General features: G+C 55.4%; 13 protein-coding genes across 13 annotated transcripts; 8 read left to right on the top strand and 5 right to left on the bottom strand.

The window, feature by feature from the left end:
* Positions 1–197: 197 nt before the first annotated feature.
* Positions 198–707, bottom strand: PG997_011528 (uncharacterized protein; the record flags this gene model as incomplete). The annotated part of the gene is made up of 1 exon (XM_066815843.1): positions 198–707. The coding sequence occupies one exon, from the start codon at positions 705–707 to the stop codon at positions 198–200; it is 510 nt and encodes a 169-aa protein (XP_066665133.1).
* A 55-nt stretch (positions 708–762) lies between these two features.
* Positions 763–1,569, bottom strand: PG997_011527 (uncharacterized protein; the record flags this gene model as incomplete). Its single annotated transcript, XM_066815842.1, has 2 exons — positions 763–1,337; positions 1,443–1,569. 2 exons carry the CDS (start codon positions 1,567–1,569, stop codon positions 763–765), a joined length of 702 nt encoding a protein of 233 aa, XP_066665132.1.
* Positions 1,570–2,174: 605 nt separating this feature from the next.
* PG997_011526 (uncharacterized protein) lies at positions 2,175–4,313 on the top strand (the record flags this gene model as incomplete). The annotated part of the gene is made up of 5 exons (XM_066815841.1): positions 2,175–2,365; positions 2,486–3,083; positions 3,125–3,460; positions 3,527–3,636; positions 3,767–4,313. The coding sequence occupies 5 exons, from the start codon at positions 2,175–2,177 to the stop codon at positions 4,311–4,313; spliced, it is 1,782 nt and encodes a 593-aa protein (XP_066665131.1).
* A 786-nt stretch (positions 4,314–5,099) lies between these two features.
* On the top strand, positions 5,100–7,086 carry PG997_011525 (uncharacterized protein; the record flags this gene model as incomplete). The annotated part of the gene is made up of 2 exons (XM_066815840.1): positions 5,100–5,503; positions 5,829–7,086. The coding sequence occupies 2 exons, from the start codon at positions 5,100–5,102 to the stop codon at positions 7,084–7,086; spliced, it is 1,662 nt and encodes a 553-aa protein (XP_066665130.1).
* A 705-nt stretch (positions 7,087–7,791) lies between these two features.
* Positions 7,792–8,064, top strand: PG997_011524 (uncharacterized protein; the record flags this gene model as incomplete). Its single annotated transcript, XM_066815839.1, has 1 exon — positions 7,792–8,064. The coding sequence occupies one exon, from the start codon at positions 7,792–7,794 to the stop codon at positions 8,062–8,064; it is 273 nt and encodes a 90-aa protein (XP_066665129.1).
* On the top strand, positions 8,058–8,477 carry PG997_011523 (uncharacterized protein; the record flags this gene model as incomplete). The annotated part of the gene is made up of 2 exons (XM_066815838.1): positions 8,058–8,063; positions 8,175–8,477. The coding sequence occupies 2 exons, from the start codon at positions 8,058–8,060 to the stop codon at positions 8,475–8,477; spliced, it is 309 nt and encodes a 102-aa protein (XP_066665128.1).
* A 1,533-nt stretch (positions 8,478–10,010) lies between these two features.
* On the top strand, positions 10,011–11,322 carry PG997_011522 (uncharacterized protein; the record flags this gene model as incomplete). The annotated part of the gene is made up of 2 exons (XM_066815837.1): positions 10,011–10,520; positions 10,600–11,322. 2 exons carry the CDS (start codon positions 10,011–10,013, stop codon positions 11,320–11,322), a joined length of 1,233 nt encoding a protein of 410 aa, XP_066665127.1.
* Positions 11,323–11,678: 356 nt separating this feature from the next.
* On the bottom strand, positions 11,679–12,186 carry PG997_011521 (uncharacterized protein; the record flags this gene model as incomplete). Its single annotated transcript, XM_066815836.1, has 2 exons — positions 11,679–11,785; positions 11,850–12,186. The coding sequence occupies 2 exons, from the start codon at positions 12,184–12,186 to the stop codon at positions 11,679–11,681; spliced, it is 444 nt and encodes a 147-aa protein (XP_066665126.1).
* Positions 12,187–14,998: 2,812 nt separating this feature from the next.
* PG997_011520 (uncharacterized protein) lies at positions 14,999–15,706 on the top strand (the record flags this gene model as incomplete). The annotated part of the gene is made up of 1 exon (XM_066815835.1): positions 14,999–15,706. The coding sequence occupies one exon, from the start codon at positions 14,999–15,001 to the stop codon at positions 15,704–15,706; it is 708 nt and encodes a 235-aa protein (XP_066665125.1).
* Positions 15,707–16,212: 506 nt separating this feature from the next.
* PG997_011519 (peptide chain release factor 1) lies at positions 16,213–17,635 on the top strand (the record flags this gene model as incomplete). The annotated part of the gene is made up of 3 exons (XM_066815834.1): positions 16,213–16,300; positions 16,393–16,529; positions 16,646–17,635. The coding sequence occupies 3 exons, from the start codon at positions 16,213–16,215 to the stop codon at positions 17,633–17,635; spliced, it is 1,215 nt and encodes a 404-aa protein (XP_066665124.1).
* Positions 17,636–18,056: 421 nt separating this feature from the next.
* On the bottom strand, positions 18,057–19,917 carry PG997_011518 (serine carboxypeptidase; the record flags this gene model as incomplete). The annotated part of the gene is made up of 6 exons (XM_066815833.1): positions 18,057–18,323; positions 18,346–18,886; positions 18,916–19,169; positions 19,195–19,437; positions 19,494–19,669; positions 19,731–19,917. 6 exons carry the CDS (start codon positions 19,915–19,917, stop codon positions 18,057–18,059), a joined length of 1,668 nt encoding a protein of 555 aa, XP_066665123.1.
* Positions 19,918–22,787: 2,870 nt separating this feature from the next.
* On the bottom strand, positions 22,788–24,055 carry PG997_011517 (short-chain dehydrogenase reductase family; the record flags this gene model as incomplete). Its single annotated transcript, XM_066815832.1, has 4 exons — positions 22,788–22,924; positions 23,062–23,184; positions 23,259–23,439; positions 23,516–24,055. 4 exons carry the CDS (start codon positions 24,053–24,055, stop codon positions 22,788–22,790), a joined length of 981 nt encoding a protein of 326 aa, XP_066665122.1.
* Positions 24,056–24,704: 649 nt separating this feature from the next.
* PG997_011516 (uncharacterized protein) lies at positions 24,705–26,660 on the top strand (the record flags this gene model as incomplete). Its single annotated transcript, XM_066815831.1, has 5 exons — positions 24,705–24,861; positions 24,991–25,224; positions 25,303–25,589; positions 25,672–25,793; positions 25,862–26,660. 5 exons carry the CDS (start codon positions 24,705–24,707, stop codon positions 26,658–26,660), a joined length of 1,599 nt encoding a protein of 532 aa, XP_066665121.1.
* Between the last annotated feature and the right edge of the window lie 69 nt (positions 26,661–26,729).

Genomic DNA, 26,729 nt, shown 5'->3' with positions numbered 1-26,729 from the left:
TGGGGGTTTGGGTTTGCAAGCGACTATGGTCTATTTTCTGAATTCTGTCTTTCCTAGAATGCGATATAGCTTGTATTTAAATTGGCAAAGAAAAATAAGAAGAAGAAAAATAAAAGAAGAACAAAATGACTATAATTTACGCGCGCAAATTACCTCCCTGGCAAACCCAGTCCTAGCTGAGAGGGTTATTGTCCGAATTAAAAGGCACTGGCCTCTTCCGCCTGCAACAACACCTTGGTCTCCTTGTCCAAATCCTCCCCATTCGACTTGCCCAGCTTGGTCAATGCCGGGACCGTAATCACCGGCTTCATCGCCTGCTGCCCGCCCACCGACGACGACGACGATGACGGAACCGCTGCTGCCGCGCCCGGGACCGTGTTGCCAACAAGATCAAACACCCAGTCGATGTGGGCGCCCTGCTTGCTGATCTCGAGGTCCAGCTTCACGACTTGCTCGATAAGGTAGAGTACACAGTCTCTCCAGTCCTCCCAGTCGGGCATATAATAGAACAGTCGGTACGGGAAGGCTTTGAGCCCCAGGCGGACGATCTCCCCCTGGATCTGTCGCTCGTCTTCCATGTTGCCCGTCACATAGGCCTTGGAGGTGGCTGGGCTCAGAAGGAGCGAGGCCGTTTCCGCTTTCCATATCTGCAGCTTGCGCAGCGCCTGGGGGCCGCCACCTTCTTGGGTGTCTGCACCAGTTCGCATTCTGTCAGCAAACCCGACGACGGGCGCACCATGTTCGGATCTCGCTAGTTCTTTATCACTTACCAGTCAATCGAACCCAGACGTCGTGAAGCTTTCTTGCATCGCCGCCGGCCCACAAGAACTTGCCAAACACCTCGCGCACGAGGATGATCCAGAAGTAGGCCTGCATCGAAACCGGCGTGACGGGCATCCCCACTCGGAGAAGCGGGTCGTCAGGATCAGTGACGTATTCCATTTCCTCAGTCGACCAGCGAATGCCATGATCCGGGCAGCACCGCAGCGCCAAGGCCTTGACGTTTTGGCGGAGGATTTCAACCATCTTCTTCAGGCGCTCGTCCGTCATGGCTTGGAAGATCGGCTGGGAAGTCGCGGTCTCGTACTTCTGCAGCAGATGCGTGTACTGCCCTTGGTAGACGACTCTGGTCTGCTTGAGCTTGAGACCGTATTTCTGCGCCAGTTCCGCCAGTTCCGCGAGCAGGGCTTTGTTTCGAGCGTGGGCCTGTTCCAAAAACTGCTTCAGATCGGCGATTTCCTTGGCGTGCCGGGCACACTGCGCCTTCAGAACATCTCGGAGCGACTCCAACTGCGCACTCGCGTCTTCCAACACGGGCACCAGGATCTCCTCGGATCCTATCGATATATAGGGTCAGTTGCATGGCGATCACGGTCCAGTATGTCGAGGAAAGTATACCGCCGAAGTCGAGGAGACTGCGTCGGCATCGAAGCTAAACTTACCGCGGGACCGCCCATCTCTGGCTTCACATGGATCTACCGATCCCTCGGGAAGAGTGTGTGAGTTCGGCTCTTCCGAGACCTCGTTCATCCCCGGGGAGTAACTCGAGCCAGATCTTTCGCCAGACATGGTAACGGATGTCTTGTTCGTGAGATTTTCAGTTGTGCAAGTTGGAAGGTTCCTGCGACCCGGGCACATGGGACGTAAAATATTCTTTATGTTCCACCTCAGTGGCTGGGGAGAGCGTGACACGAGCAATTAACACGCCGCGCTGATGATTGAGAAGGCTTCGGGAAGCCCGCCAATTTGACTTTCCCGAAGCTGCGGTTTCTCTTCAGGGCGCATGACCTGGTGGAACCGAGGCGTGGGTTTAGCGACGGGAAGGTTAGCGAAATCCGGGGATATAGTGGTTTTCACTCACGGAAATATGGCAAAATAGCGCTAACAGCCGCGCAGATGATCAATAAAGGAATTGCAGACACACGGAATGACCACACTGAAAGCATTAAGATGAGAGAGCCAAGTCATATGGCTTTTCAGACTGTATTAACTTTTTTGAGTGGATAATAACCCCTGAAATCGAAGTTGTTGTTCCTTTGGTGGACTTCTTCAATATTGGAAACCCCACACCCGTCCCGATATTTTTCTTCCGCGACAAGACTTCATTTCTCCTGCTTGGGAAGTGTCTGATGTGTGTGTATTTTCTTGTGAGGACTGCGAAGAAATTTATGACGATGGGGTTAGCAGACGCGCTGGGAAGCTTCGCCTCAGGCCTGAGGCGTGGGCCAAATCAGTCCCGCAAAGATGGCGAGGACGGTACTGACTTGTTGGTCATCGGTATTGATTTCGGAACCACATCGTCTGGCGTTGGCTGGGCCACGGCTGCCGATATCAAGCGCGAGCATATTAACATCATCACGAACTGGTAAGTGATCAGCATCTATTACCTCTTATCCCGGCGGCGTTCACCCCAGCACTTCCTCCAGTGCTTAAGGGGTAATGCACTCACCACGTGTTCCATCCATTGACAACCGTGGGTCAATAGGCCAGGAAATAAGCGCAAAGAAAACAAGGTTCCAACTGAGATCTTCTACGAGCACGGGAAGACGAGCTGGGGCTTCGAGGCCGGCAAAGACTGCGACCCCGTCCGCTGGTTCAAGCTACTCCTCTTGAAGGAAGAAGACCTGGACCCTGAAATAAGATCGTCCGAGTTCGTGCTCCGGGCACGGCAGCAGCTACGCGATGAAGGCAAGACGGTCGTCGACGTCGTGGCTGATTATTTGCGTTGCCTCTGGGCGCATACGATAGACGCCATTACCAGAGCGAGAGGCAAGGCCGTTGTTGATGTGTCGCGTTTCCACGTGGTCATCACGGTCCCCGCCATCTGGAAGGGGTATGCGCGGCAAACCATGCGAGAGGCGGCCAAGAAGGCCGGGATCCTGGAGAAAAGGGTGGCTGTTGGCGAGACATGTCTCGACTTGGTCGCCGAGCCCGAGGCGGCGGCCCTCTCCACACTCTCGGAGCCCGTTCGCAAGCTTATAAGAGACGAGGTTTACCTCATCTGCGACTGTGGCGGAGGAACGGTTGACCTGATCACATACAAGATCAGGGAGACATCCCCGCTGGCACTCGAGGAAGCCGTAGTAGGCTCCGGGGGCTTTGCGGTGCAATCTTCATCGACCAGGCGTTTCAGAGGAAGGTGAAAAAGTGCCTTGGACGTAGATGGGACCGCCTTTCCAAGCTGGACATCAACGAGCTAATGGACAACCACTGGGAGAACGGGCCCAAACAGAAGTTCTCGCTCGATCACGATGCCAGCTACGTCGTCAAACTGCCATCTGCGGCCTTCTCCAGTCGCTCTGTTAGGAACGATACCCGGTGCGATCCGCCGATCAAGAATGGTCGGATGGTCTTTACTAAGGACCACGTAAAGGACATCTTTGACGAGGCCATCATAGAGGTGGACAAGTTGGTCGATGGCCAAATCGCAGGGGCCAAGCGCAAAGGCCTACAAGTCACTGTAGGTGCACCCCCAGATACAATTACTTATTTGAGATGAACCTTGCTAATAACACAACCAAAACAGGGTATCATTCTCGTAGGAGGTCTAGGGTCCATCCCATACCTATACGAACATCTTAGAGACAGATACAGGGACTCCAAGATTAGCATCTTCCAACCAGGTGGCGAGAGACCGTAAGTTAATAACGGACCGAGTCCCTCTTGGATTCGGCCCAGTCCTCCTTTCCGTATTATGCGCCGCATCCGACCACTGACCCTTGTGCTGTTTTATTCGAATGGCCATCTGCCGAGGCGCTGTACTCAGTGGTTTCTTGCAAGGTCAAGCTAGCCAGCCGGAACGAGTAGCGAAGGGCGCCGTTCCCGTGAAAGTGGCTTCCACCATTGCGAGGGCAAGCTACGGCGTAATTTACCAAGTCCCGTGTATGCCGGTGTTCCACAGAAAGGACGAAAGAACCTGGGACGATCTCGAGCATGGTTACGTCTGCAAAACCCCCATGATATGGTTACTAGAGAAGGGTTCGGACGTGTCCACGACACAACCCACTTCTTGTCCACTGTGTCATATCCTGAAAAAGGACAGCGGGGGCACTTTTGCTATTGATATCTACCAATGCGAAGAATACCCGCTGCCGCTCCGGAAGAATGCCAGCGTGAAGCGTCTCGTCAGTATCTCCTGCAAAATAGCAACTCCGCTTGAAGAGGTGCCGGAACTCTTCAATAGGCTGGGCCAGCGGTTCAGGAAGCTGGATTTCGACCTGGATATGGTGCCTTCGGGGGCTAGTGTCGAGTTTGCAGTGTGGGCCGGCGGCAAGAAGTTGGGTTCGTCGGAAGTGCAGATTCAGTATGAGTAGTGAATACACACAATCTGGCATCGACGACATTTACACGACTACTATTTATGCATCCTTCTAATTATGTTATTGTAGATGACTTATAGAATTTGGGGCTCACCTGAGGTTTCCGGGGGCATATCGAAGACATATCCGTTCGGGGCTGGACGATCGTGGATGGTGTTACTATTATGGGAAAAGGGGGCCCAAAATATTCCACTTATTTGCATATATAGGTCGTCAATCGAATCAACAAACCACGCGATACATAGTTTGTTATTCTTCGTTCATGTCGCGTGTATTTGCTTTTTCCCACCCCGTGGTTCATTTACGCCCAAGTTAGGCCGTAAAGGGGCCGCTGTGGCCCTATCGGAGCCCCCCGGTTGCCGCTGAGGAGCTCTATATTGCAGGGGTCGCTCCAAACTAGTGCCGATGCACCGGGCCCAGGCAACGACGTCCGGAATAGGGAAGTGAGACAGCCCACTGCCATGCATTTTGCCCAGCTGCACCTGAAAAATCCTGAAGATGCATGCACCCGTCAGCACCAACCCCAAAGCAGGAGTTGCAGGATGCGGGCTGAACTCCAACACGTCAATGTCAGCCTTGGCGGCAACAAGTAACGCGTCAGCCGTTGGGAGCCGGTGATGGATGTTACTTTTGGTCGCGTCAGCCCCCGCACCGCCGGAAGATGATGACTTTGACTTCGGAACATCCCCAATATTCGGTTTTCTCGACACAACTTCCCATCACTGGCTTTCTCCCCCACAAGACGTTGGGATGAACTAACTTCGAGTGGCATTGACCAGGATGGGCGAAAAGCGCGAAACACAACTCATCGCTACTTGCGCAAGTCTGGTCAGATGGGCCGAGTCGGGCTCTAGGGAGGTCGATGGACTTCTATCGGAGGGTGCATACGCAGACTTCTCGCAGCTACGGCCTCTTTCGAATGGCTTGCACCAACTGGGCAGCGACGCCCATCGCCTCAAAGATGGCCTCGACGCCGCGCCGGCTATGTCGTCGAGAGTCCGCTCGATCTTATCTGGGCACCTGGCCGAGTGCAATGCGGCAGGATCCATCATATCCAAACAGCTCATGAGGCTTGCTCCGGATACGCCGACGGAGGCCATCAACATGGCGACCGTCCTGAAGTATGAGTCGTTTCTCAACGCCACCGTCAAACTCCTCGCGATTTTATCGCGAACGCTACAGCAGTAAGGAGTCCCGTTAGGGCAGCATGACTGCTGCATTTGTGAGGGGTTTATACTGACTTTGTCTGAATTCAGGGATTCGATAGTGAAGCAAGACGAGGAGCTGGATGACGAAGACGCGAAGCTGTTAATGATAAGGGTCGCGACCCTATGCCGCTCTATCGGGATGTCAGGCAGGTCAGGGAGCATCCTACTTGACAGTCCGAACGACCGTTCATCTTCCTCCTCAAAAGGATCCCTCGACTCCCTGCCCCCAGCATACGAGGCTGCCCCCGCCACTTCAGGAACCACCCAGGCATATTCGGAATGGCTTGATCACACCACCAAGGTCCAGCAGCAGCAGCGGCAGCAAGGACCGGTCCTCCGCCGGCTTCAAGGGCTTCTTCTCCAAACCCTTCCGCGCCGCGACGGACGCCCTGCGAGCCAAACCAGAACCCTTAGTAACACCCCTCTGCCAAGCCGCCACGATCGGCAGCCTCGCCCAACTGAAATTCCTGCTGCACGAAGGCGCCAACATAAACGGCCACGACGAAGAGGGCCAGACGGCCCTCATCCGCGCCATCGCCGCGAACCAGCTGGGCGTGGTCGAGTACCTCCTCAAGTCCGGCACCGACCCCAGCGTCTGCGGCAGCGGCAGCATCGGCGGGGGCGGTGGCAACAAGAAGCCGCCCCTGTTCCACGCCGTCGACGCCGAAAACGGCGGCGCCATCGACCTCCTCCTCGAGTCCGGCGCCTCGCCCAACCAGCGCCACGACTGGGGCGAGCCCTACTTCACGTCCCTAATCCGCGGCGCGACGCCGCCCGAGTGGATCGAGCTGCTGCTCTCGCGCGGGGCGGACGCCAACATGCTCGACAACTGGCTGCAGCCGCTCATCGTCGTCGCGCTGAAGAAGCGGCAACCCCGCAACGACGAGTGCGACGACCGCGAGGAGGTGGTGCGGCTGTTGTTGCGGTACGGCGCGAAGCCCGGGACGCGGGACTCGAGCGGGACGCCGCTGGTGCATCTGTGCGTGGCGCAGAGGCGCGAGGGGCTGGTGCGGCATTTGCTTAAGCTGGGGGCGGATCCGAATTCGAGTGATATTTATGGGACGCCGTTGCTGGTTACTGCGGTGAAGCAGCACGACCGGGCATTGGTGGAGACACTGCTAAAACACGGGGCGGACGCCAATGCGCACGACATATACCTCACGCATATCCTGCTGGTTGCCTTCGAGGACGGCAAGTTGGAACCAGCGGACAAGGCGGCCATAATGAGGCTGCTGCTCGAACACGGCGCGAAGCCCAAGAAAGCCAACGACTCGTGGGACGTCACCTTGCTCGAGAAGTCCCTGGAGCCGTATCTTGCCGCGATCAATGAAGGCGGGTATGGAAGTGGTTCGCCGGAGTCGGCGAGCGCTCTCTTGGAGATCCCCGAGCTCCTGCTCAAGCACGGGGCGAATCCGGACCAGCGGCTGCGAGGCAAGAAGAACAAGGAGACGAAACAGACACCCACGATCCTGTCGTACGCGCTCGAGAGGCCGCAGAGCCATGATTTGGCGGAATTGGCGCTGAGATATGGCGCTGACGCGAGCTTGGCGGGATTATGATCACGCTGCTCGCCCTAGCGATAGGGGGCGGCGGCACGCATCTGGCGAGGATCCGTCTCGAGAACAGTGCGAGGATAGGGGATGTATCGATATAGGGATTGGTTTGTTGGGATTCGCATGGGCGCATCAACGGAAAGCCATGTCATGATTACGTGCAGCAGCACATACTGCATATTCTGTTTAGATATTGTGCTATATCTTGTCTGTAATTACTAGTTATAGGGGGTCATTATAGTCGTCTTCCGGAAATGTGTTATTTTAAAGCTTATAGTCCTGTTCAAGTTTTACCACTATTGCCTACGTGATTAGCTGTTGCTGAAATCCGACATCATTGCTTGCAATTCGGGTTCACAGCAGCTCAGTAGCCTTCCTCGGCAATTGGGCAGATCACGTAACCGGGGGTGTGAGGAGCAGATAACTGATCATGGTTTGATTGCACAGCCTGGTCATACGTGCATGCAGTTGGAGTAACGCCAAACAAGGACCGATCTGCATGCAGCCTGGCAAGATGACTCAGTGCCCGAACAAATTACTCAAGGGAGCGTCGGCAAATGTCCCGTACCTCAAATGTGCCTTGGTGCACATAAAGGTGTCCGTAGGACGCGCACAATTGGCCTTGACTCAGCCAAGGCTTGATAGCCCCCCAACTAACCCTCAAAAGCACTCGAAAAAAACGCGGAGCCAACGAGAAAGACGCCGATCGCCATGTCTGATGAAGCAGAAGCAGATGGGGCAGCAGCCCGCATCTACTCGCGCCTAAGCACCGCCCTGAGCTGGTTCAACCTCGTGCGCATCGCCAGGGACGCCGTCCTCAAAACGGAACCCTTGATGCCGAAGCTTGACAACGCCGAGCTGAGGCTGTCGCGCTGGGGACACTCGGTCGACCTTTCTGACGACACGTGCAAACTGAGCGAGGAGCAGAAAGACCGCGGCCAGGAAGCCCTGGACCGCATCGCTGGCATATTCACCACATGCTAGTTTGACTGCCTTGCAGATGAGGAGAAGAAAGCATATAATGTAGGGGAAGAGAATTGAAAATATGATGAGGTGGAGCCGTTCGGTCCGGACTGGCCGAACCCGACGACCAGGTATCTACACGAGAAGACGCGAGTTCTCGTCGCCAGCCGCAGCCGAAGGCCGGCTATGCTTTTGTCGTCGCCGCCGCTCACCGACAACAGCGGCGGGCCGGAAAGAATTGTCATCTACAAGGAAGGTCGGCTCGCGGGCCTGATCCGAGACATCCACGGGCACATCGACACGCTCTTCGAGGTGTGCCCGCTGAGCAAGCGGGAGGAGTACGCCTATCTGGGGGAAGAGCTGAGCACGTTTGTGCAAGGATCAAGGACGTTTGTGGATTTCTTCCGAGAGCTGCGCGACGCGGCAGAGCATGACGGGCTTCTGAAAAGCGTTGTCGAGTCCTTTATGAACCCACACGTATGTTGTTTCAATGGCCTCGTAGGGGAGGGTATGCAGGTTATGAAGGGTAGAAAAAGTATTGCTTTGCTAACACTTCGTCAGGACCTCGGTCATTAAGAGACTCGGGCATGAACGTGGTGTCGGACAATCCCCTGGCAGGGGTTAGTTGTCTTCATCACAGTGGCGCCAACAGCACGGCTACTAAAGCCAGTGGGCGCAATCAATTGTTCAAATTGACATAGCTTTGACTTATTTACTTGGTTTATAAGATTGAATGATATCTTACCTTCTACAGCAGGTAAGATCAAGTCAAAAGATGGGTTTTAGAGGACAACAAGCAACAGTCATCGAGTTCATCCCATATATTTTCCATGGGGTAGGGGAATTGCTATTAATAGCTCGCGGGAGGCGGGCCCCGAATTGCTGGCGTACCCGCTAACTCAGGTACGGAGTTTGAGATAAACTCTCCTGTAGCCCGGATCCTTAGGCCCTCAAGGCCCTTGGACACGCTAAAAAGGGCCTGCAGTAGGGTACAACGCCCTGAATTGAATCTGGACTTCACCCACCGCCTATGATGCGACGATGCACTGCACCCCCAAGGCTGAAGTGAGTACAGGAGATTACGATGAAGGAATGAGCAACGCGATATCACGATTTTTCTCAATTACATGGCTTTGTAAGAAGGCTGAGCGCCATGTCAGCAAAGCTGGGAGCTGACTGATGTTGTCGCACGCAGTCCATTTTAGATTGCCCTTGCGAGCTCTCACACTGCAAGTCAGAAACCCGCCGGCAGGACTTCCACCAATCCGAGATCTCAACATCACCCTGTATCACCACTCATGTTCAGCGTCAACTCCTTGGCAGGTCCTGCGGAATTCGTCTACTAGCGATGGCTATGCTACCTTCAGTACTTAGGTAACAGGGGCTGGGAGGGGCCGAAGTGGATGTCGCTACTGCTTGTCGAGGCCGAGCTCAGTAAGCAGCCGGCAGCTCTGAGACAAGGATTCAGGTCGCACTTAGTAGTTCTAGATCAGCTATTGCATTTCGGTCAGTCAGCTGCATGACCAGCTGAGCCTACCCCTGCGGGCCGCAGCTTGGTGACGTGACGTAAACGGCGGTAGCGTCTTACTATATTTACCCAGCGTGGTGCCCGAGAAGTGCACTTTCTCGCATACTAGAGCCCCAATGGAGCAATTGATCTCCTCTAAGCGAAATCGACCAATCGTCGGCCAGGCCAGTAGGCTATCTTGTTAGCCTCGATCGGCATCTGTGGATATGGACTTACTAAGGACAAGGGCGCATTGCGGCTGACTTGGCTGTTGGGCAGCTTGCCATGGAGAGGAACGAGCCCCTTTCAAGCTACTGCATGACTAGAGACCCATCTGTATATAACATACGGGAGCCTAGAAAGGATTTCTCAGCACGCAAACCCCAATCCTTCAACTTTCTCGGTTCTTGCTTGGGTCGTGCTGTACTGCAATTCCTTGTTTTTGCGTTCTTTCATTACAATGTTAGGCACCCTCCCCATCGCCCTCCTCGCCGCCACGGCCAGCGCCGCCAGCATCTCGGCCCGCGCCGACCCGCTGCGCCCCCGCTGGCAGCCCGGCAGCACCCCCATCCGCGGTGTTAACCTGGGCTCGCAGTTCATCGTGGAACCGTGGATGGCGGGCGACGCGTGGCGCGACATGGGCTGCGGCTCCGCGCCCGACGAGTGGACTTGCGTCCAAACCCTGGGCCAGGAGAAGGCCGACGCCGCGTTCAAGAAGCACTGGGGGTCCTGGGTCACCAAGAACGATATTTCCAAGATTTCGAGCCTTAAGCTGAATACGATTCGTATTCCCGTCGGGTTTTGGATCAAGGAAGATCTCGTTGATCGGTCCAACGAGCACTACCCCAAGGGAGGCCTGGCCTACCTTGACAAGATTGTTGGGTGGGCTAGCGATGCTGGTTTGCAGATCATCATCGACTTGCACGGAGGACCGGGCTCGCAGAGCAAAGATCAGTCATTCACCGGCCACGTGAGTCTCAAACCTACCCCCTTTTCCTATTCCATTTATCTAGAGGCACAATTATTGACATGAAGCCCCGGCTGAACAGAGCACGTCCAACCCCGGCTTCTACACCCCCGCCAACTTCGAGCGCGCCAACAAGTTCCTCGAGTGGATGGCCGAGCGCATCCACAGGACCTCCGCCTACCGCAACGTCTACGCCCTGCAAGTCATGAACGAGCCCGTGCACTCCGGGGAGTTCCCGAGCCAGGCCGCCGACATGGTCAAGACCTTCTACCCGGCGGCCTGGTCGCGCATCCGGAACCGGGAGAAGAGCCTCGGCGTCGCGGCCAAGGACCAGCTCAACATCATGTTCATGGGCCAGTCGTGGGGCTCGGGCGACCCGGCGAGCAACCTGCCGTCTGATCATTCGTTCATGTCGACCGACGACCACAAGTACTACAAGTGGGACCCCAAGTTCGGCGACAAATCCAGCCGCCAGGACTACCTCTCCGCGGCGTGCAGCGATAACTCGCACGGGAAGAGCGTGGTGGGCGAGTGGTCGCTGCAGGTGGCGACGGACGGCGGCGACGACAAGAACTGGTCACCCAAGAACAACGGCGAAAATAAGGAGCTGAAGAAGTTCTACCAGCAGTTCTGGGCCGCGCAGGCCCAGGCGTACGAGAAGGCCGGCGGGTGGGTGTTTTGGTCGTGGAAGTGCAACTGGATCGGCGGGTTCAGCGAGTACCGCTGGTGCTACGAGGCGGCCGTCGATGCGGGGGTCATTCCTAAGGATGCGACGAGTGCTAAGTCGGTTTCGCCGTGCAAATAGGCATGGGATCAGGGAATCGACATATTCTATGAATGATACTTGAGTTGGGTGGATAAAGGGCCTCTGGTGTCTTTGGCTACTTTGCATACTCCTTTTCCACACAACACTTTCCCTCCTCCTTCCTTGGGTTCATACAGACTTGTACATAAATTTATGATCCGACATTCCCAGTTCAAGAAAAATCTCATTCAAAAATGGTCTAGGCAGGTCTGCCGTCCCAAGCCGCAACAAGGATCAGTGACGCAATTGGTGAATCAAAGTCAACTGCCATGATTATGTACGATGTTCAGATAATAGAATCCCAGCAAAAGTGACGAGCTCGCGGTCCACTTCCTGATAGCATTGTGGCATAGAGCTCAATGCTGATTAACGTGGTCCACGGGCCGCCCGCCGAACCACCCGACCACTGCCGATACGCTGGAGGCGACACTCGTCATCAGCGTCGATAATCCCCACCCATTCCCTGTCGCATCTGGCATTAGTAAGAGACATCCGTATTCGCCATCTTATTATGTTGGGGGGCCTACCTCTGGGCTCGGTCTCAAACATGACCGGTCCGGTCACCTCGATAAATGGTGCTTCTGGACCACCACTAACGTAGACTTTTCCATGATCTTGATTATTGATACTAACGTGATAGATGTTGCCCGCGGGTCGTGGCGAAGGGTACGCGCTCTCGGCAGCCTCCGGACATCCATGCGGGGCACGTTGCTGATTGTAGCTCAAGCCTGTGCGGACGACCGCCAAGGGCGCGACGGGATCGTAGCCAGAGCTGCTGGAGGAACCGAAGAATGTGTTGCTGCTTTCGCTAGGGGTGACGAACCGGTTGCGGGACCCCGAGTTTCCGTACATTGCTCCGGACATTTTGGATGATGATTTGGTCTCGGATTGAGATTGTGGAATATTCTTCTCTCTGGAATTTGCGGTTATGAGATCTTGGTTGTTGTGGTGCTTTGTCTTGATGTTGTTGGCTGAGCCTAAGGAAGCTCGACGAGAGGGATGTCCCTTGGTTAAATACTCATGTCATCACGAATTAGAAGAGGCGTTTCGGTGAGATGGCATGAGACATGGAGAACGTGACCGAACCTACGAAAGAATACTAGGGTTACCATACTTTCGAAATACTTCTAACAACGGTGCGGTGAGACTCCAGCCCTCTTTGTGTCCTGAGACATATGAAGGAGCTTGGTCAAAATATGTAACGTTACACGAAGGGTCTCAAGACGTATAGTCGAAGTTGCAAGCCCACACTGTAATTGTCGTTCCACCGGCGGGGACACGCGGTCTCGTCGGGAGTTACTGGTCCCGGGAGGTATTTGGCTATGTTTCTCGCGCGTTTAGTATGTATACCGCGGTATGCTTGTTAAACCAACATATAGTAGGGACGCACACAGAGAGCAGCGAATGCCTTTACTTGAGCTGCATGATAGAGAGGTTTATGCTCTTACTCGGTGCTTCTCTTTACACTTCTTGTTTTATACACAGGAGTTCATCGACACCCTTATCGACTTGGTAATTATTTGTATATCATGCATCATTACAGCCCGGGAAGGCCTGAACTAAATGCAAAAAGCACGTTGTATTATGGGTTACTCTTGTCCCGACCTCATAGAACCTGCGTGTCGGCGACACATGTTGTTATTGTCACTTAATGGCTAACACGAAGGATAGTACTACATCTACTACATATTCAAGCTAAAGACAACCATCACCAATTGCTCAAGTTGTTTCCTTCTCAACTTCTCGTTCATGCCTGCCCCGCTCGCTTCCCCGTCAGATCATCTCGTCAGGGGGTCGTCCTGTACTATAAATAGTCGCCATGCCATGTCCGCCACAATAGACCCGATCTCAATCGGATTCGTCTGCCCCGCGAACCGCATCCCACAGAAAGACGTCGCGGTCGGACGGAGGCTCCCTCACCCCTGGCGTTAAAATAGATGAAGCAGCTGGTCTTGAAGAGCTTGGTGAGTAGGTATTAGGGCTATTGCCACTAGGAAAGCGTCGCCGGTCAATACAGTTGCAGCCTGGGCAGTGGTACTGATTGTCAGAGTAGCTGTTGCTACCGGATGACCCGAACAGCGTCTCGGTGTCCTGGTTAGATCTTGCAGAGCCGCGTGGGCCGTCAAGGCCCGAAGGAGTACCATTGCCGCGGTGACTGGAAGGTGAGCCAGTAAACGACAGAGTTAGGTGTGGCATTCCGCGAGAGCCCCTTGGCCCGTGGCTAGTAGCAACGCTGGATGTTGGATAGGCCAACACGCGGTCGCATGGACCGTCAACAGTGGCTTCGACAGAGTTGTTGCTACTATTTGAGACGGCGATTGACTGACGAGATCCTACAGTACTATCACCAGAGGTGTTGAACGTGCTGCTGCGAACATCCGAAGCTCTAGATACTGGGACGTCGCGCGTAGAGCATTCTGGGAGCTTTGAGAGTTGGTGTCTCGTCTGGACCAATCCCCCTTAAATAGGCCATTTCGACGTCACTGTCACAGTCTGAACAGTCGCCACCGTCACAGGGAGGGGGTTCAATGGTTATGCGGGACATGAGAAGGTCGCGAGACTCCCTTTCCCGGTATGAGTTGGCGGGCATTACGTTGATTGTTCTTAGGATGGTCTGGGAAATGTATTGCTCTGTCTGCTTTATTGATTGAAACGCTGCGTACAGTGCTTAATGCGGTTGATGGTGGGTAAAGATGCGAAAACGACATTTGGGGGATACTGTCTATTAAATAATGAAACTGCTATGTATTATAAACATGCGCTGTCTAAATCAACGTTCACTCATGTGTCTTCCAGAACATAGTCGTGACAAGGAAAGGGCCTCCAGAGACCAGCTTCACAGTGCACACCGTTGAGGATGGGACGACGAAAAGCGAGGGTTCTTTGTCCACCAACACAGTGCTTATCCAACAGTACGCTGGACCAATTTAGCAATTGAGGGAACTGCTTTTTTTTTTTCTTTTCAAGACCGACCTATATTTCATGGCCCCCATCTGGACTCGCCTGATTTCCTAATCAGTAAGGCTAAAAATGGAACTATTACATCCAGACTGCAACGTGAATTCATAGACCATGGTAATTGTTCCTGTCGTTTTCATTTCGGCTTATTTGGTTTGTCGCGGTAGTCTAGCAGAAGTTACAGACACAAACACTGGCTTTAGCTCTCGGATATGGTGATTCCATTTCGAAAAGGATTGTTTGATATTACACCCATTGCATAACCGAAGCTCTGAAGATCCAAGGCTCTGGGTAGGCCTTTTGCAACGGTAGGCAACGTTTCCCGTTAACCCCAGTAAAGTTTCCCTGTCCTCGGGTCATATACGAGTTAAACTGACCCGTTGAGTGTCGAGTGACCTTGAAATGTATGGTAGTCGGGGCAGCGCTATAGGCATCTCCGAAAGCTTATTAAGGAAATGATATAAATATCGACCCGATGGAAATCCAGAAAACACATCAATCAATCCATCACTTCTAACGCTTCTCAAATACCTTTACTGAGACACTTCATTCAGGAGACCACCTCATCAGTCTTCCACCAGTCCGAACTACACACTGTGCATCTGACACGATACGTTCGAAGATTATTCCACTCACACGAGGAAAAATACACCATACCACAAATCTCTACATCAAATAAACAGCCAGCAATTCTTCCAAACGTTGCTTCACCTCTACAATGGCTTCATCAGTATCCATCGCTAGCACCGCTACTGCAGCGGACTTCGATATTGACGAGTATATGATGCTCGATGAGGATATGACCGACTCTTCTCAGCAAAATAGCGTCTCGAAAGGCCAGACCAGCATTATTCCATCCACTGGCTGCGATATATGCGAGAGCTTGGAGGCGAAATGTTTCATCTGTGACGACCGTCCCAATACATGCACTCTCTGCGGCCAATACTGCACCGCCGTCGACCTGGAGAGCGTCATTCCAGAGATTCCTCGAGACATCCGCTCCACCACAACACGGATGCCCGGTTTCTGTCAGACCTGTGTCACCAAGAGGGATCCTGCGGAGCTCTACTCGCGTCTCCGGCCCGCCCTGGACGACAACGACTTCGAGGAGGGGTTGAACTCAGTCGCCGTTGAGTACGTGGCCATGGGGTGCGTCGTCGACCACGGCTTTTTGCAAATCATCTACCCGGGTCAGGGATTCAAGCCATCGCAGCACCGAGAGGTGAAGAGCCTCGAGATTGTCGGCAAGGAGCTGGGACCCGAGGCGAGGCGCAAGATGGCCAAGGCCAACCCGGTGTCCAAAATCAACAAGATGGCCGAAATGGCGGAGCAACTGGCAGCGGGAAAGCGCCAGAGGAAACAGGAGAGGCGGCAGAAGAATTACACAAAGAGGCTGAGGGAATTTCGCCAGAAGCAAATGGCTTGAGGACTTGGGATGATGTATTTGGCTTGTACTGGGAGCGGGGATTGATTACGGGTTGATTGCATGATCATGAGGGTACAATTTGGAGAGGTATATAATGAGTATTGGATTCAAATTTCACAAAGCTTCACCCTCGTAACATGAAAACATGGTGCTATGAAACACTGCATGTGGATATGTGACTAATTAGGCAGTTGGATGTTTGGATGTTTGCAGTTGATAGCTCCAGATTGGGCTATTCAGCCCCTCCACAACAGCCCTGGAGCTACCCCAGATTCTCAGCTCTTCAGGGCTGAGGCAGCTGCGCGGGTGGGCATGGCTAATGTTTAGGCATCCACTGGCCAATCTTGGCATGCAGATCGGCCAAGCTCACACCGGCAAACCCAATTGACCCGAGCCCATCAAAAATTTACGACGCAACCTTGAGCTCAATTGGCAGATGAGGTGGTGATACTGTCCGTCTGTTCCCCCCCAACCCTCCCGCAGCCAAACACCGAGGTTTCGAAAATATGTTCCCAGCACCATGGGTATGCCGGCGCTGCGCGACAGCTCTGGCCAAGCCTCTGGGGCGCCAATTCCTTCGTTATGCTAGCACAGGTACGTTTTCACTGCTCAATTGACCCCACCACCACCCATCCTGTCTGAAGCTTTGCCTCGCACACAAGGCTAACCCTCCTCCCCTACTCCAGACGCCGCCGCCCCGAACCTGCCCCCAGCCCTGCTCCAGCGCGCCCGCAACCTCGCCGCCGAACACGCCGCCCTGGCCACGACCCTCGAGCAATCCTTCGACGCCAAAGCCGCCAAGCGCCTCGGCGAGCTCTCGCGCGTCGCCACGGCCCTGCGCTCCTACGACGCCGCCCGCTCCTCCCTGACCGAACTGAACCAGCTCTCCGAGTCCACAGACGCCGAGCTGCGGAAGCTGGCCCACGACGAGCTCGCCAGCACGCACGAGCAAATAACGAACCTCGCGACGGCCCTCTCGGCCTCCTCACGCCCCGCGACCCCTACGCCCAACTCCCCTGCCTCGTCGAGATCCGCCCCGGGCCCGGCGGGCAGGAGGGCCGGTACTTCGCCGACGCCGTCTACAAGATGTACCGCGCCTACTGCGTCCGCGTCGGCCTGCGCGCCAACACGGTGAAGTACGAAGTCGCCGACGGCGCCGAGACGGCCGGCGGCGGCGCGGCCAACGAATCGCCCCTCGCCGAGGCCGTGCTCGAGGTCCTCGACGAGGGCGCCTACGACCACTTCCGTTCCGAGGCGGGCATGCACCGCGTGCAGCGTGTGCCCGCCACCGAGAAGCAGGGGCGCACGCACACAAGCGCGGTGGCTGTCTGGGTCCTGCCCTCGTTCCCCGCGTCCGATTCCGCCGGCTCGGCCGCCATGGAGGCCGATTTCGATAACCCGGACTCGGACTTCTACATCGACCCCAAGGACGTGCGCTCGGAGAAGATGCGCGCCGGCGGCGCGGGCGGGCAGCACGTTAACAAGACCGAGTCGGCGATCCGACTGACCCACATCCCGACCGGCACGGTCGTCTCGATGCAGGACTCGCGGTCGCAGCACCGGAACCGGGAAGACGCGTGGCGCCTCCTGCGGTCGCGCGTCGCGGCGCAGCGGCGCGAGGAGCAGGAAAAAGTGGCCAACTCGCTGCGCAACAGCGTGCTGGCCAAGAACCAGATCACCCGCGGCGACAAGATCCGCACGTACAACTACCAGCAGGACCGCTGCACGGACCACCGGTCGGGCGTCGACGTGCACAACCTGCCCGACGTGCTGCTGGGCGGGGAGACGCTGGGCCGGCTGATGGAGTCGGCGCGGAGCTGGCTCGTGGGGCGGGATGTGCAGGCGCTCATTGCGGAGGAGGAGATTAAGGCGGCGGAGGCCGAGAAGGGTCAGGGGAACGGGAATGGGGGTGGGAAGAAGAAGAAATGATAGAAGCGAGGTGAACCGGCCATGGTGGTGGAGTCGACTCCTTCGGGCTTGGAGGGCTGGATGGAGGGGAATGTACAGTATGGACGGATATGGCTACGATAGACGTGCCTCCCTCCCTGGACTTACTCCTGAGAGCGCTGAGATCGCTTCGTGCCTGGTAGATGTATATACCAATCCACTTTCGAACGACCAGCCAGAAGTTGCATGCATGCATCCTGTCAATGTCAATTACACGCACAGCATTAACGATGCGAACTCAAAAACGGGATGATGGCAGGGTATGGAGGGATAAGGTCGGAATTTATAAGTATTCGATTGATCTATTCAGGAATTTTGTTTATACCCAATCTCTAATCATTCTTATCTCATGTCTAGAGCTGGAACGAGACCACAGCGCTCAACCCCGCAATAACCCACCCACTCACAGACATCGCCGTCGCCGCATTGCTCGGCGGGTTACCCCCTTCCCCTTCCCGCCGGCGCTCACATCCACCATCGACGGCCCCGTCCCGTTCCCGAGCGATTTGGCCTCAACCTGCGGGTAATCCGGCTCCGTCGTGAACGCCTTGACCGAGCTCAACGACTCGACGCGCCCCAGCAACACCTCGAGGTGCCGGAACGCCGCGCTGGGCGCGTACTGCGGTATCATGTGTCCCGACAGGTCGACCGTCACGTACGTCAGGCCGCGCTCCGTGTGTGGTCCCTAAGACCCCCGCCGCGGCCATGGTGGCGAGGCGCGTCGGATCGACGCCCTTCTCGTTGATGTCGTCGGCGAGCGACAACGAATGGTACGGCACGTAGAACGGGTCGCGGGGCGCGGACTGGAACCCGAGCTGGCCGCCCCACGTCATGTTCTGGATGGTCAGGAGAGTGCCGTTCGCGATGAGGACCATGTCGAGCAGGCCATGGCCGATGATGACGTTCTGAGTCGCGTCGATGACCTGGGGCACCTTCCGGAAGGAGCTGGGCTCGGACTGGTCCCCGCCCTTGCCGGCGAAGACGGGCTTCGCGGCGCACGAGGTCCACGTCGTCTCCATGGGCGCGTGGATGGCTTTCTTGACGTCGGTCCGGTTGAAGTACGGCTGCGTCCCCACGGGCTGGTAGTCGATGGAACCGGGGAAGCCGAGGACGTCGTACAGCAGGGGGCAGGTGGTGGCGACCTGGTAGATGTCGAAGCAGGGGTTGAGGGAGAACTGCGCCTCAAACACGGCGTTGAACAGGTCGCTGCACTCGTTGCTGAAGGCGCCGCTGCTGGGTGGCTGCGGTCCGGGGGCGGGTACTGCAGGTACTTGGCGGTGTAGTTGGCGAAGCCGCACGACTGGTGCTGCTCGTGGATCGCGGCCGAGAAGCTGTTGTTGAACGGCATCAGGTTGGCGTAGTAGCCGGCAAAGGGCACGACGACGGCGCTCGTTTGGACCGGGTCCTCGCCGATCGAGGGGTCGTAGATCAGCATGCCTGAGACGTTATAGTACGTCTCGTCCTTGGCGTCCAGCATAGCCGAGGCGATGTACGGGCAGTACATGCCGGCGTAGGACTCGCCCGTGATGTAGACCTTGTACCCCCTGCAGGGCGAACAGGTCCATGAAGTTCTTCCAGAAGCCCAGGAACTGCTTAGCGAGCTCTTCCTCGTCGGTGATGGTCGCGTTGCCCGTCGCGAAGCCGGTGCCGACCGGCTGCTCAATGTAGACGATGTTGGTGAGGTGGTGCCAGCTCCACGGGTTGGGCACGGGCTTGTAGGTGCCGTATTGCCAGATGAAGGGGCCGTTCTCTTGGATGAGACCCTCGAGCGAGGAGCAGCCGGGCTGTAACATGGATTAGAAGCAGAGACAGCCAATTGGAGGCTGGGACATGGACTTACACCGCCGTTGAGCCAGATCGTGATCTCCTTCTCGGCCGCCTTGTTGGTGGACGGGAAGAACCAGAAGAACAGCTTCTCGGCCGCGTTCAGGTCTTCGGTGATTGACAGCAAGCCCGAGTATGACTCGCCCACGTCGAAATCCACATCGGGAATGCCGGTGCCATTGACGGCATAAGCTGCGGAAAGGTCAAGTTAGCCGGATGAGAGCTCGGAGTTGGCCAGGCGTCGGGGACTCACAAGTGGTGTTGGAATTGGCGAACTTGGGCTTGGAGCTCTGTCTCGGGGCGAGGTGATGGTCCGTGAAGGCGTGTTGGGGGCTCCGGGGCAGGATGGGGGACTTCCTCCCCACGTGCTGCAAGCTCTGCCGAGCCTCTGTCAAGCCAGCCGCCGACAGCAGCGCGGACGCTAAAGTGCACCACTTCATGTTGCTGCGCGTAACTCGTCTTGATGCAGCGACAATTCCTCCCGGTAAACCTTACGCGCCACGGCTGGAGTGCAAAGATGGGTATGAGCTTGCAACTTGACACCCAACCGACCGATGGCTTGGAGGGAAGAGGGAGTAGGAGCGAGAGGAGGATGTATACATGCAGAGTTGATAATGACGACTGATAAGAACCGCATTGAACTCCAGCAGGCAAGCGGAGACCTCGGGATAATTTGGAGGGGAGGGAAAGGGAAGGTGGAATGGAGGGTGGTAGCCCACACCATCCGGGATCAGCGGCCAGCGTGGTACTCGCTGGGGGCCGAGTTGCCAGCAATCCATGCATGATTCAGTCGATGAACCTGGCGGCAAGGTGTTGTTGCTTTTTCATCTGGCGACATGACTGCTGACGCTTCCACTGAAAGTGGTGGGGTCCATCTTGACAAGGTCACACAGGACAACACCAACTGTCTGGGTTTGTGTTACTTATGTTCCTGCAGCCGAGTAACAGGGCTAGGTGGCATTGCTATATGCCCGGCGATTGATGTTTCGCATGCACGCATCGAAGAGTTCGTACAGGTCCTGAATGGCAAAGTGGTGGTGACACCTTGATGAATTGAGGGATGGCGTGGGTGGTTGGGATCTTTGCGGCAGTCCACGGGTGGCAGGGAGCACAGCAGCAGAGGATGCACCAGTCTGTGCCGCAAGGGACCTTGCTGGGCGTAGGCGGCCTGACCTCCAACCGGCGGCACACCGAGCTAGGCGGTTGATATCGCTCATTTGTTCACCATTTACGATCGCTGCTGAAGTCGATTTGTAAAATATCATCGAAATTGGTTGTCCAAACGTAAAAACCCTCCAGGGAAGAAGCTTCATTGACAGCCAAGGAAAGCTTGACCTGCGGGGAGGCGATGGTTTGCGGGCCATCCCTCAACCCCTCTCGCTAGCAACCCCTAAACCCCCACTACCGAGGCCCCCCTGTTACCTGCTAATCCAGCAGATCACCATTCCAACAATCCGCACCTGCCTCATTAAGCCTGGCCAGCCCAGCAGCTCTTGCAGGCTAGAGTACAGGGCCAGCAATCAATTAGGGGCACAGCAATTGTGGAAACTCATTGGCCGTGACTGACGACGACTGCAGCAGCACATACCGCTGGGTTTTGAACTCAACATTGCGATAATATCCAAGCATCTCTTCACCTTACAGCGCGCGACACCTCGGGGCATAGCCGCCTCTTCAGAAAGAGCACATCCATGATGGCGTGCCCGAACGTCAATGGCATGCGGTACCTTACTTTTAGGTATCGGTAGTCAGGCAGGCGCCGATAGCGGGAGACATCGTATGCCGAACTGCAGCCCACTCTCTACGGTCAATCTCCCAACTTCTTGAACCCTTCGCCCTTGATCTCGCCCGTGGCCACCATCGTGCTCTCGTCGTCCGCTTTACGTTCGGCCTGAGACATACAATTTCCACAGAGCGAACTGCCCCCAGCAAGGGATCATGGCAGAGGCACATAAGCACAATCCAGATTACCTACACATTGAGAGGCATTTCGTGCCCTGAGTGTGACTCGCACTGATGGAAAATTAATGCCTCGCAAGTCATTATTTCCAATATGCCCAGCCAAGCCCAATTCGACAGCGGGATGCGCGGGACTTTGAACCTCTCGTCCCAAGTACTTGATGCAAATCGCACATGGAGCCTGTTTTGTCGCCGGGGTCTCCACTACGGTTACTGTACGGTCTCCCACTCGACCGCCGAACCCGACTTGTTCCACGCTTGGACGTTTGCCGTCGTTCACGTCTTTCTCAATTGCGGTGCCATCACCATATTCACGGCTCTTGCGACAACCGGTGGATGGTGTTGCTCTTCATCCTGGCCGTTTTCCTGGCGGTTTCTTTGGTTCCGTTTCTACTCTTGGCGTTGATGATTGCGACCCCCCGGTTCCCAAGGATCCTCCCGCCCGTCACGCTGGGGATGCACTCATGTCCCTGCCGTTTCGTCTCAATCCGGATTGCTATTTTCTGGTACCATCCCAGGCGTTGGCCAGTGGGCCGGGCGCCGGCGACAGACGTTTTCCAGACCGAAACATTGTTCGGCGTGCGGACCAACGCCAGCCGCGATTCCGTCGGGGATCACCGTCGATGATGCCGAGCCGCGGCGGGTGGAGGCGGCAGCAAGGAGTCTCTTCGCCCACCTCGGCCACAGAGCTGATGGACATAATTGAGGAGAGTTCCGTACGTATGCAGGGAGAGAGTCATACGTACCTGGAGTCCGATGCGGAACAAGACGTGGATATGATTGAGACCGCACCAAGTGAATACGAACTGCGAACTCGGGCAGGGCTGGTCAAAGACGCGTCCTACGTCCAAACCCAAGACTACTCTCGGCAGGACATCATGCCGACTTCTAGTGCTCCGGTTTCAATATCCATCGATTCGTGTTTTATAGCCGCTTCTTTCTTTCATCGACAGAACTAGCTGTACGCGCGGCTGACCCAGACTGCCACAGACCTGGTAGGGGTTTCATGGGCCCATCCATGATTGGGGGAGTTCCCATCCACGACAAACCGTGACAAGTGCATTGCAAGACCCTCAATCGAGTGCTGTAGACTGGTTGGAAGCGTTAAGCCTTATTTGGTGCTGTCATATTATGTTCAAGTAGTCTCGATATGATTATCTCTCTTATTTCCTACTGGGGGTCTTCAGGTAATGATTGAGAAGAGAACGCCAACGGCATGACACTGATGTAGGATTCGAACCGGGCCTTTATATGCACTGCCACTTCTGGCCTTTCCGGTGCTCAATACCTCTAGTTCTAACGGACTCTACTATAACGCTATGCTGTCTTGTCCCTTGGATTATCGGAGGTCTCAATAAGTGAACTCCTGGGAAACAAGCTTCTCTCCAATCTTCCAGAGTCTTTCCGCGTCTACAGGATCCCGACCCCAAGGCAGCATCTCCTCGCGCTTCACAGGATTGCAGTCCAGCAGATATGACCCATTGAGTTCTGCGAGCACGAAACAGTCAGTCTTTCTGGAATTCAAATAGGGCCAAAAGAACGGCGCAGATCTCATGCAGTTTTTCGACAGCATCAAGATTGGGATCTTTGCCTGTCAGGGGAGGGGTCAGATTTGAGCGACTTACCAGGCGCATCCAAGCTTGGGTGGAAGGCAGCGACAACATGGGTCGCCACACCGCACTCTGGCGTCTTGATCTTTAGTCCTTGTTCCAAGATGGACCTATGGCCCTGGACTTGATCGAGCTCGCCTACATCCCCATAAGCCAGACCAGTCAGCAATCTAAACACCAGACAAGATAGTTTCCGGTCAATTAGAACTCACCAATCTCAGCAAACTCGTCCTGTTTCACATCTCGGCCCAAGTTGGTCCAGATGACGCCCGGGTGCAGGCTGACGGAGACGAGGTTCCTCTTGCCCAGCTTCTGGGCCAGCGAGAGGGAGAAGAGCATGTTGGCAGTCTTGGACTGCCCGTAGGCAATCCATCGGTTGTAGACTTTGCCGTCCTATGTCAGTTGAAAGTATACTGTTAGCGATGTTGCATTGCATTTCCTTAGCCAGTGGACGTGTTCTTGTCCTTACATCAAAGTCCATATCCTCGAACCGAACATGCGAGAAGCGATGCCCATCACTGCTAACATTGACCACGCGCACCGGCACGCCCCGAGCAAGCATCTTAGGAAGCAGCAAGTTCGTGAACAGGAAATGCCCAACGTAGTTCGTCCCGAACTGCCTCTCGATCCCATCGACGGTCTTGGCGTAGGGGCACGCCATGACGCCCGCATTGTTGACGAGCACGTCGACGGTCTCGTCCAAGGCGTTGACCTCGGCGGCGGCCTCGCGGACCTGCGACAGGGAGCCCAGGTCCAGCGCGACGCACTTGATCTTGACGTCGTTGGCTTCTGTTAGGGTGCGTATCTGCGCGGCGGTCTCCTCCGCGGTGGCGAGGTTCCGGGTCGCGAGGATGATGCAGGCGGGGCGATGCTTCGCGATGGCTAGGGCGAAGGCGGCGCCGAGTCCGCCTGGGGTCGCGCCGGTTACGAGGATGGTCTTGCCGGAGATTTGGGGTGCGCAGTCGGCTGCGACTTCGTCGGCGGTGGTATCGGCGGTATAGGGGCTCATGGTGGCTGTTGTGAAGTTGAACGGAGGTAGATGGAATGGAAGTGATGGGTTGAGAGGGACTTGGCGGATGTTGTTTACTTCAATTTGAACTGAGTAAGAGAGGTTATTGAAGTAATACATGTATGAAAGATGGGATGCGGCATATTTATAGTCCAATATATGTACATGTTACACGGAGAGTGAGTCGGCTTCGTGCCTCACATATGGGAATCGTAGGCTAACCCATTATAGCCCAATTTCATCGCTTTCTATTGCGGAAGAATGAGAGAGATGGTTCACCCGGTCGAAAATGTGTGCGGCTGATTTGTCAGTTACACCTTCACGTTTCACAGTGGCTAATACTCGTAAATGCTGGTTGGGCGGGTCACGATAGTTCAGGGGCTAGATCTACGTCGGCCCCAAATGATCTGCACCTTTCCCTTTCTGGATGAATTTATGATTCCCATTTACGGCTTAGTCGCCCCGCCGCTTACCAACGCCATCGGAGAGCAGCCGGAGCTAGCAGTCAGTCCGGCCTTATTGCCGATTAATAAGCCAGCTGAGATGCGCTAGATCTGAAATGGACGAATTAATTCTACTTCAACTCCCCGATCAGGATCAAAGGTCTCATCTTCTGACGCAACATCATAAGCAACATCATCTCATCGCCATGCACCCCAGCCAGCCCGGTCCGGTCGAGGCTGTGTTTGCACTTGGTGCGGGGACTTTCCCGGACTTATCATCGGGACCCGGGACTACCCTGTTCCACTATTCGAACGGGCCTGCGAAGGTTCCTACACCATGGAAACGCGGACGTCCAAGAGGCGGTCAGTTCTCCCTTCTGCAGGGTCTGAGGTCTGTCATAGCCAGGTTAAGGTGACGCTAATGCCAAGCAGGTGCAAGAAAAACGCCCCGGAAGGATCCCGCTGGTTTCCAGTTTGTCAATCTGACTGCAGGCAAAGGCTCGGCTGTAGTCCGAAAGGATGTGAGCCAGACGTCGGCGAAGAGGACCAAAAATGCACCAAACGTCTCAAACACAGCAGAACTCTCAACAACTGCCCATCACTCCAAGCCAGACGTTCCAAGTCAGGTAGTCTCTCGGCTCAACCTACACCAGATCCAGGGCGTAGACCCTTTCGGCCAGGCCCCCATAACCTTGGAGCCTTATATGCTCGACCTTCTCCGATATTGTAAGTGCCTTCGTCTTCTCACGTACTCTCACCCATATAACCACTGACTAGCTGACTAACCTGAACTGCCAATCACAGATGCCGAGACGGCCTGGAGGAACTTCTACACACTAGAGGATCTGGCCGGAAGAAACCCCGTCTCCGAGTTCTGGATGCCGAGGGCGTTCCAGGACTCTTCGCTAATCCATACCTTTGTCGGCTGCTCAGTCGCCCACGCATACGGCTACCATGCCATAGCCTTCCAGAACCGCGGTCTTCGCCATTTGCAGGATGCCATCTCCGTTGTCAAACGGCGGCTGGACATCCCCGCCGCTACGTTTTCAAGTACCACTCTTGCCGTCATTGCGGGGATCGCGATGCTCGAGGTATGTCTCCTTTCCTGTGTATTCAGTTCGGTCTTGGTTGGTTGGAGTTGACAACATAACCCCCGACTAACACACTGAACAGAAAGGGGCTGGGCGACATGAGAATTGGGCTGTTCACATGCAGGGCTTGCGAGATCTGGTAGACCACCGTGGCGGGAGGGAGGCTCTTGCCTCCGAGCCTCTTATTCTTCACAAGATATATCGGTAAGTACCTCGGAGGTAGTCGCGGCTGCTAGACAAAATGATACTAAATGCTGACCACGTTCTTCAAGCGCTGATCTGTTCGGCTCTCTCGATACTGGCCAGAGATCTTGGTTCAGCGGGCCTTCCACTCTACCGTTTGATGTACAACCGACAGCCCCAGTTCGCAGCCAAGGCTTCAAAGAGCTCTTTGAAACGACAGACATATGCTCGCCCCTCCGAAACTGTGTGCGGGAGTTGGAGACTTTGGTGTCGTTCTGGACTGTGCCGGTTACGACCAGGTCGGTTGCGAGTCTGCTCGCCGACGACAACGGCCAGGCTGAAATTACATCCAGACCAGGCGGCGTGAAGCCTACGGCCACTCAGGCAAAGCACACGCGGGATGTCTTAACCGAGGTGCAATACGCCCTAGTCTCCGATGAAGTATTGAGGCACTGTGGCCAGGAAACGCACGAGGGCCGCCTCAACGACTTCTGCCGGGTCGTCCTGATCGTGTATTCTCAGACCCTCCTACACGAACCTACGCCGTACTACACGCTTGGACGGCGAATAGGTCGCGTCTTTAGACGTGTGTACAGCGATGCCATGCCCATTCCAGGGTCACAGTCGCCGATTCTTAAAGACTTCTGCATCTGGGCTCTTTTCTTAGCGGCCGCTGCGATAGAGGGAACGGAGTGTGATAGCAATGCCTGGATCCGCGCCATGTTCGCCCAGCTTGTCATGGAGGAGGAAGAGGAGTTCCTAGGTAATGATCGCGCTAGGATGAAGGGCCGACTTAAACGGTATCTTTGGGTTCCTTGCCTCCATGATGCCAGTTTCGAACGGCTTTGGGAGGGTTCATTCCGTGTAACTGAGATCGAAACGATATGATAAATAGACTATTAGTTCGGCCACCCAAGGAAGAAAACAACATTACACGAGTCCCCAGAAGCCCATTAG

The sequence above is a fragment of the Apiospora hydei genome (assembly GCF_038363865.1).
Source record: "Apiospora hydei strain CBS 114990 chromosome Unknown utg000008l_segment0_segment0, whole genome shotgun sequence".
In the NCBI taxonomy this organism is placed as follows: Eukaryota; Fungi; Ascomycota; class Sordariomycetes; order Amphisphaeriales; family Apiosporaceae; genus Apiospora; species Apiospora hydei.
Note: the sequence above shows the minus strand (reverse complement) of the source record. Positions and strands in the feature narration are given on the sequence as shown.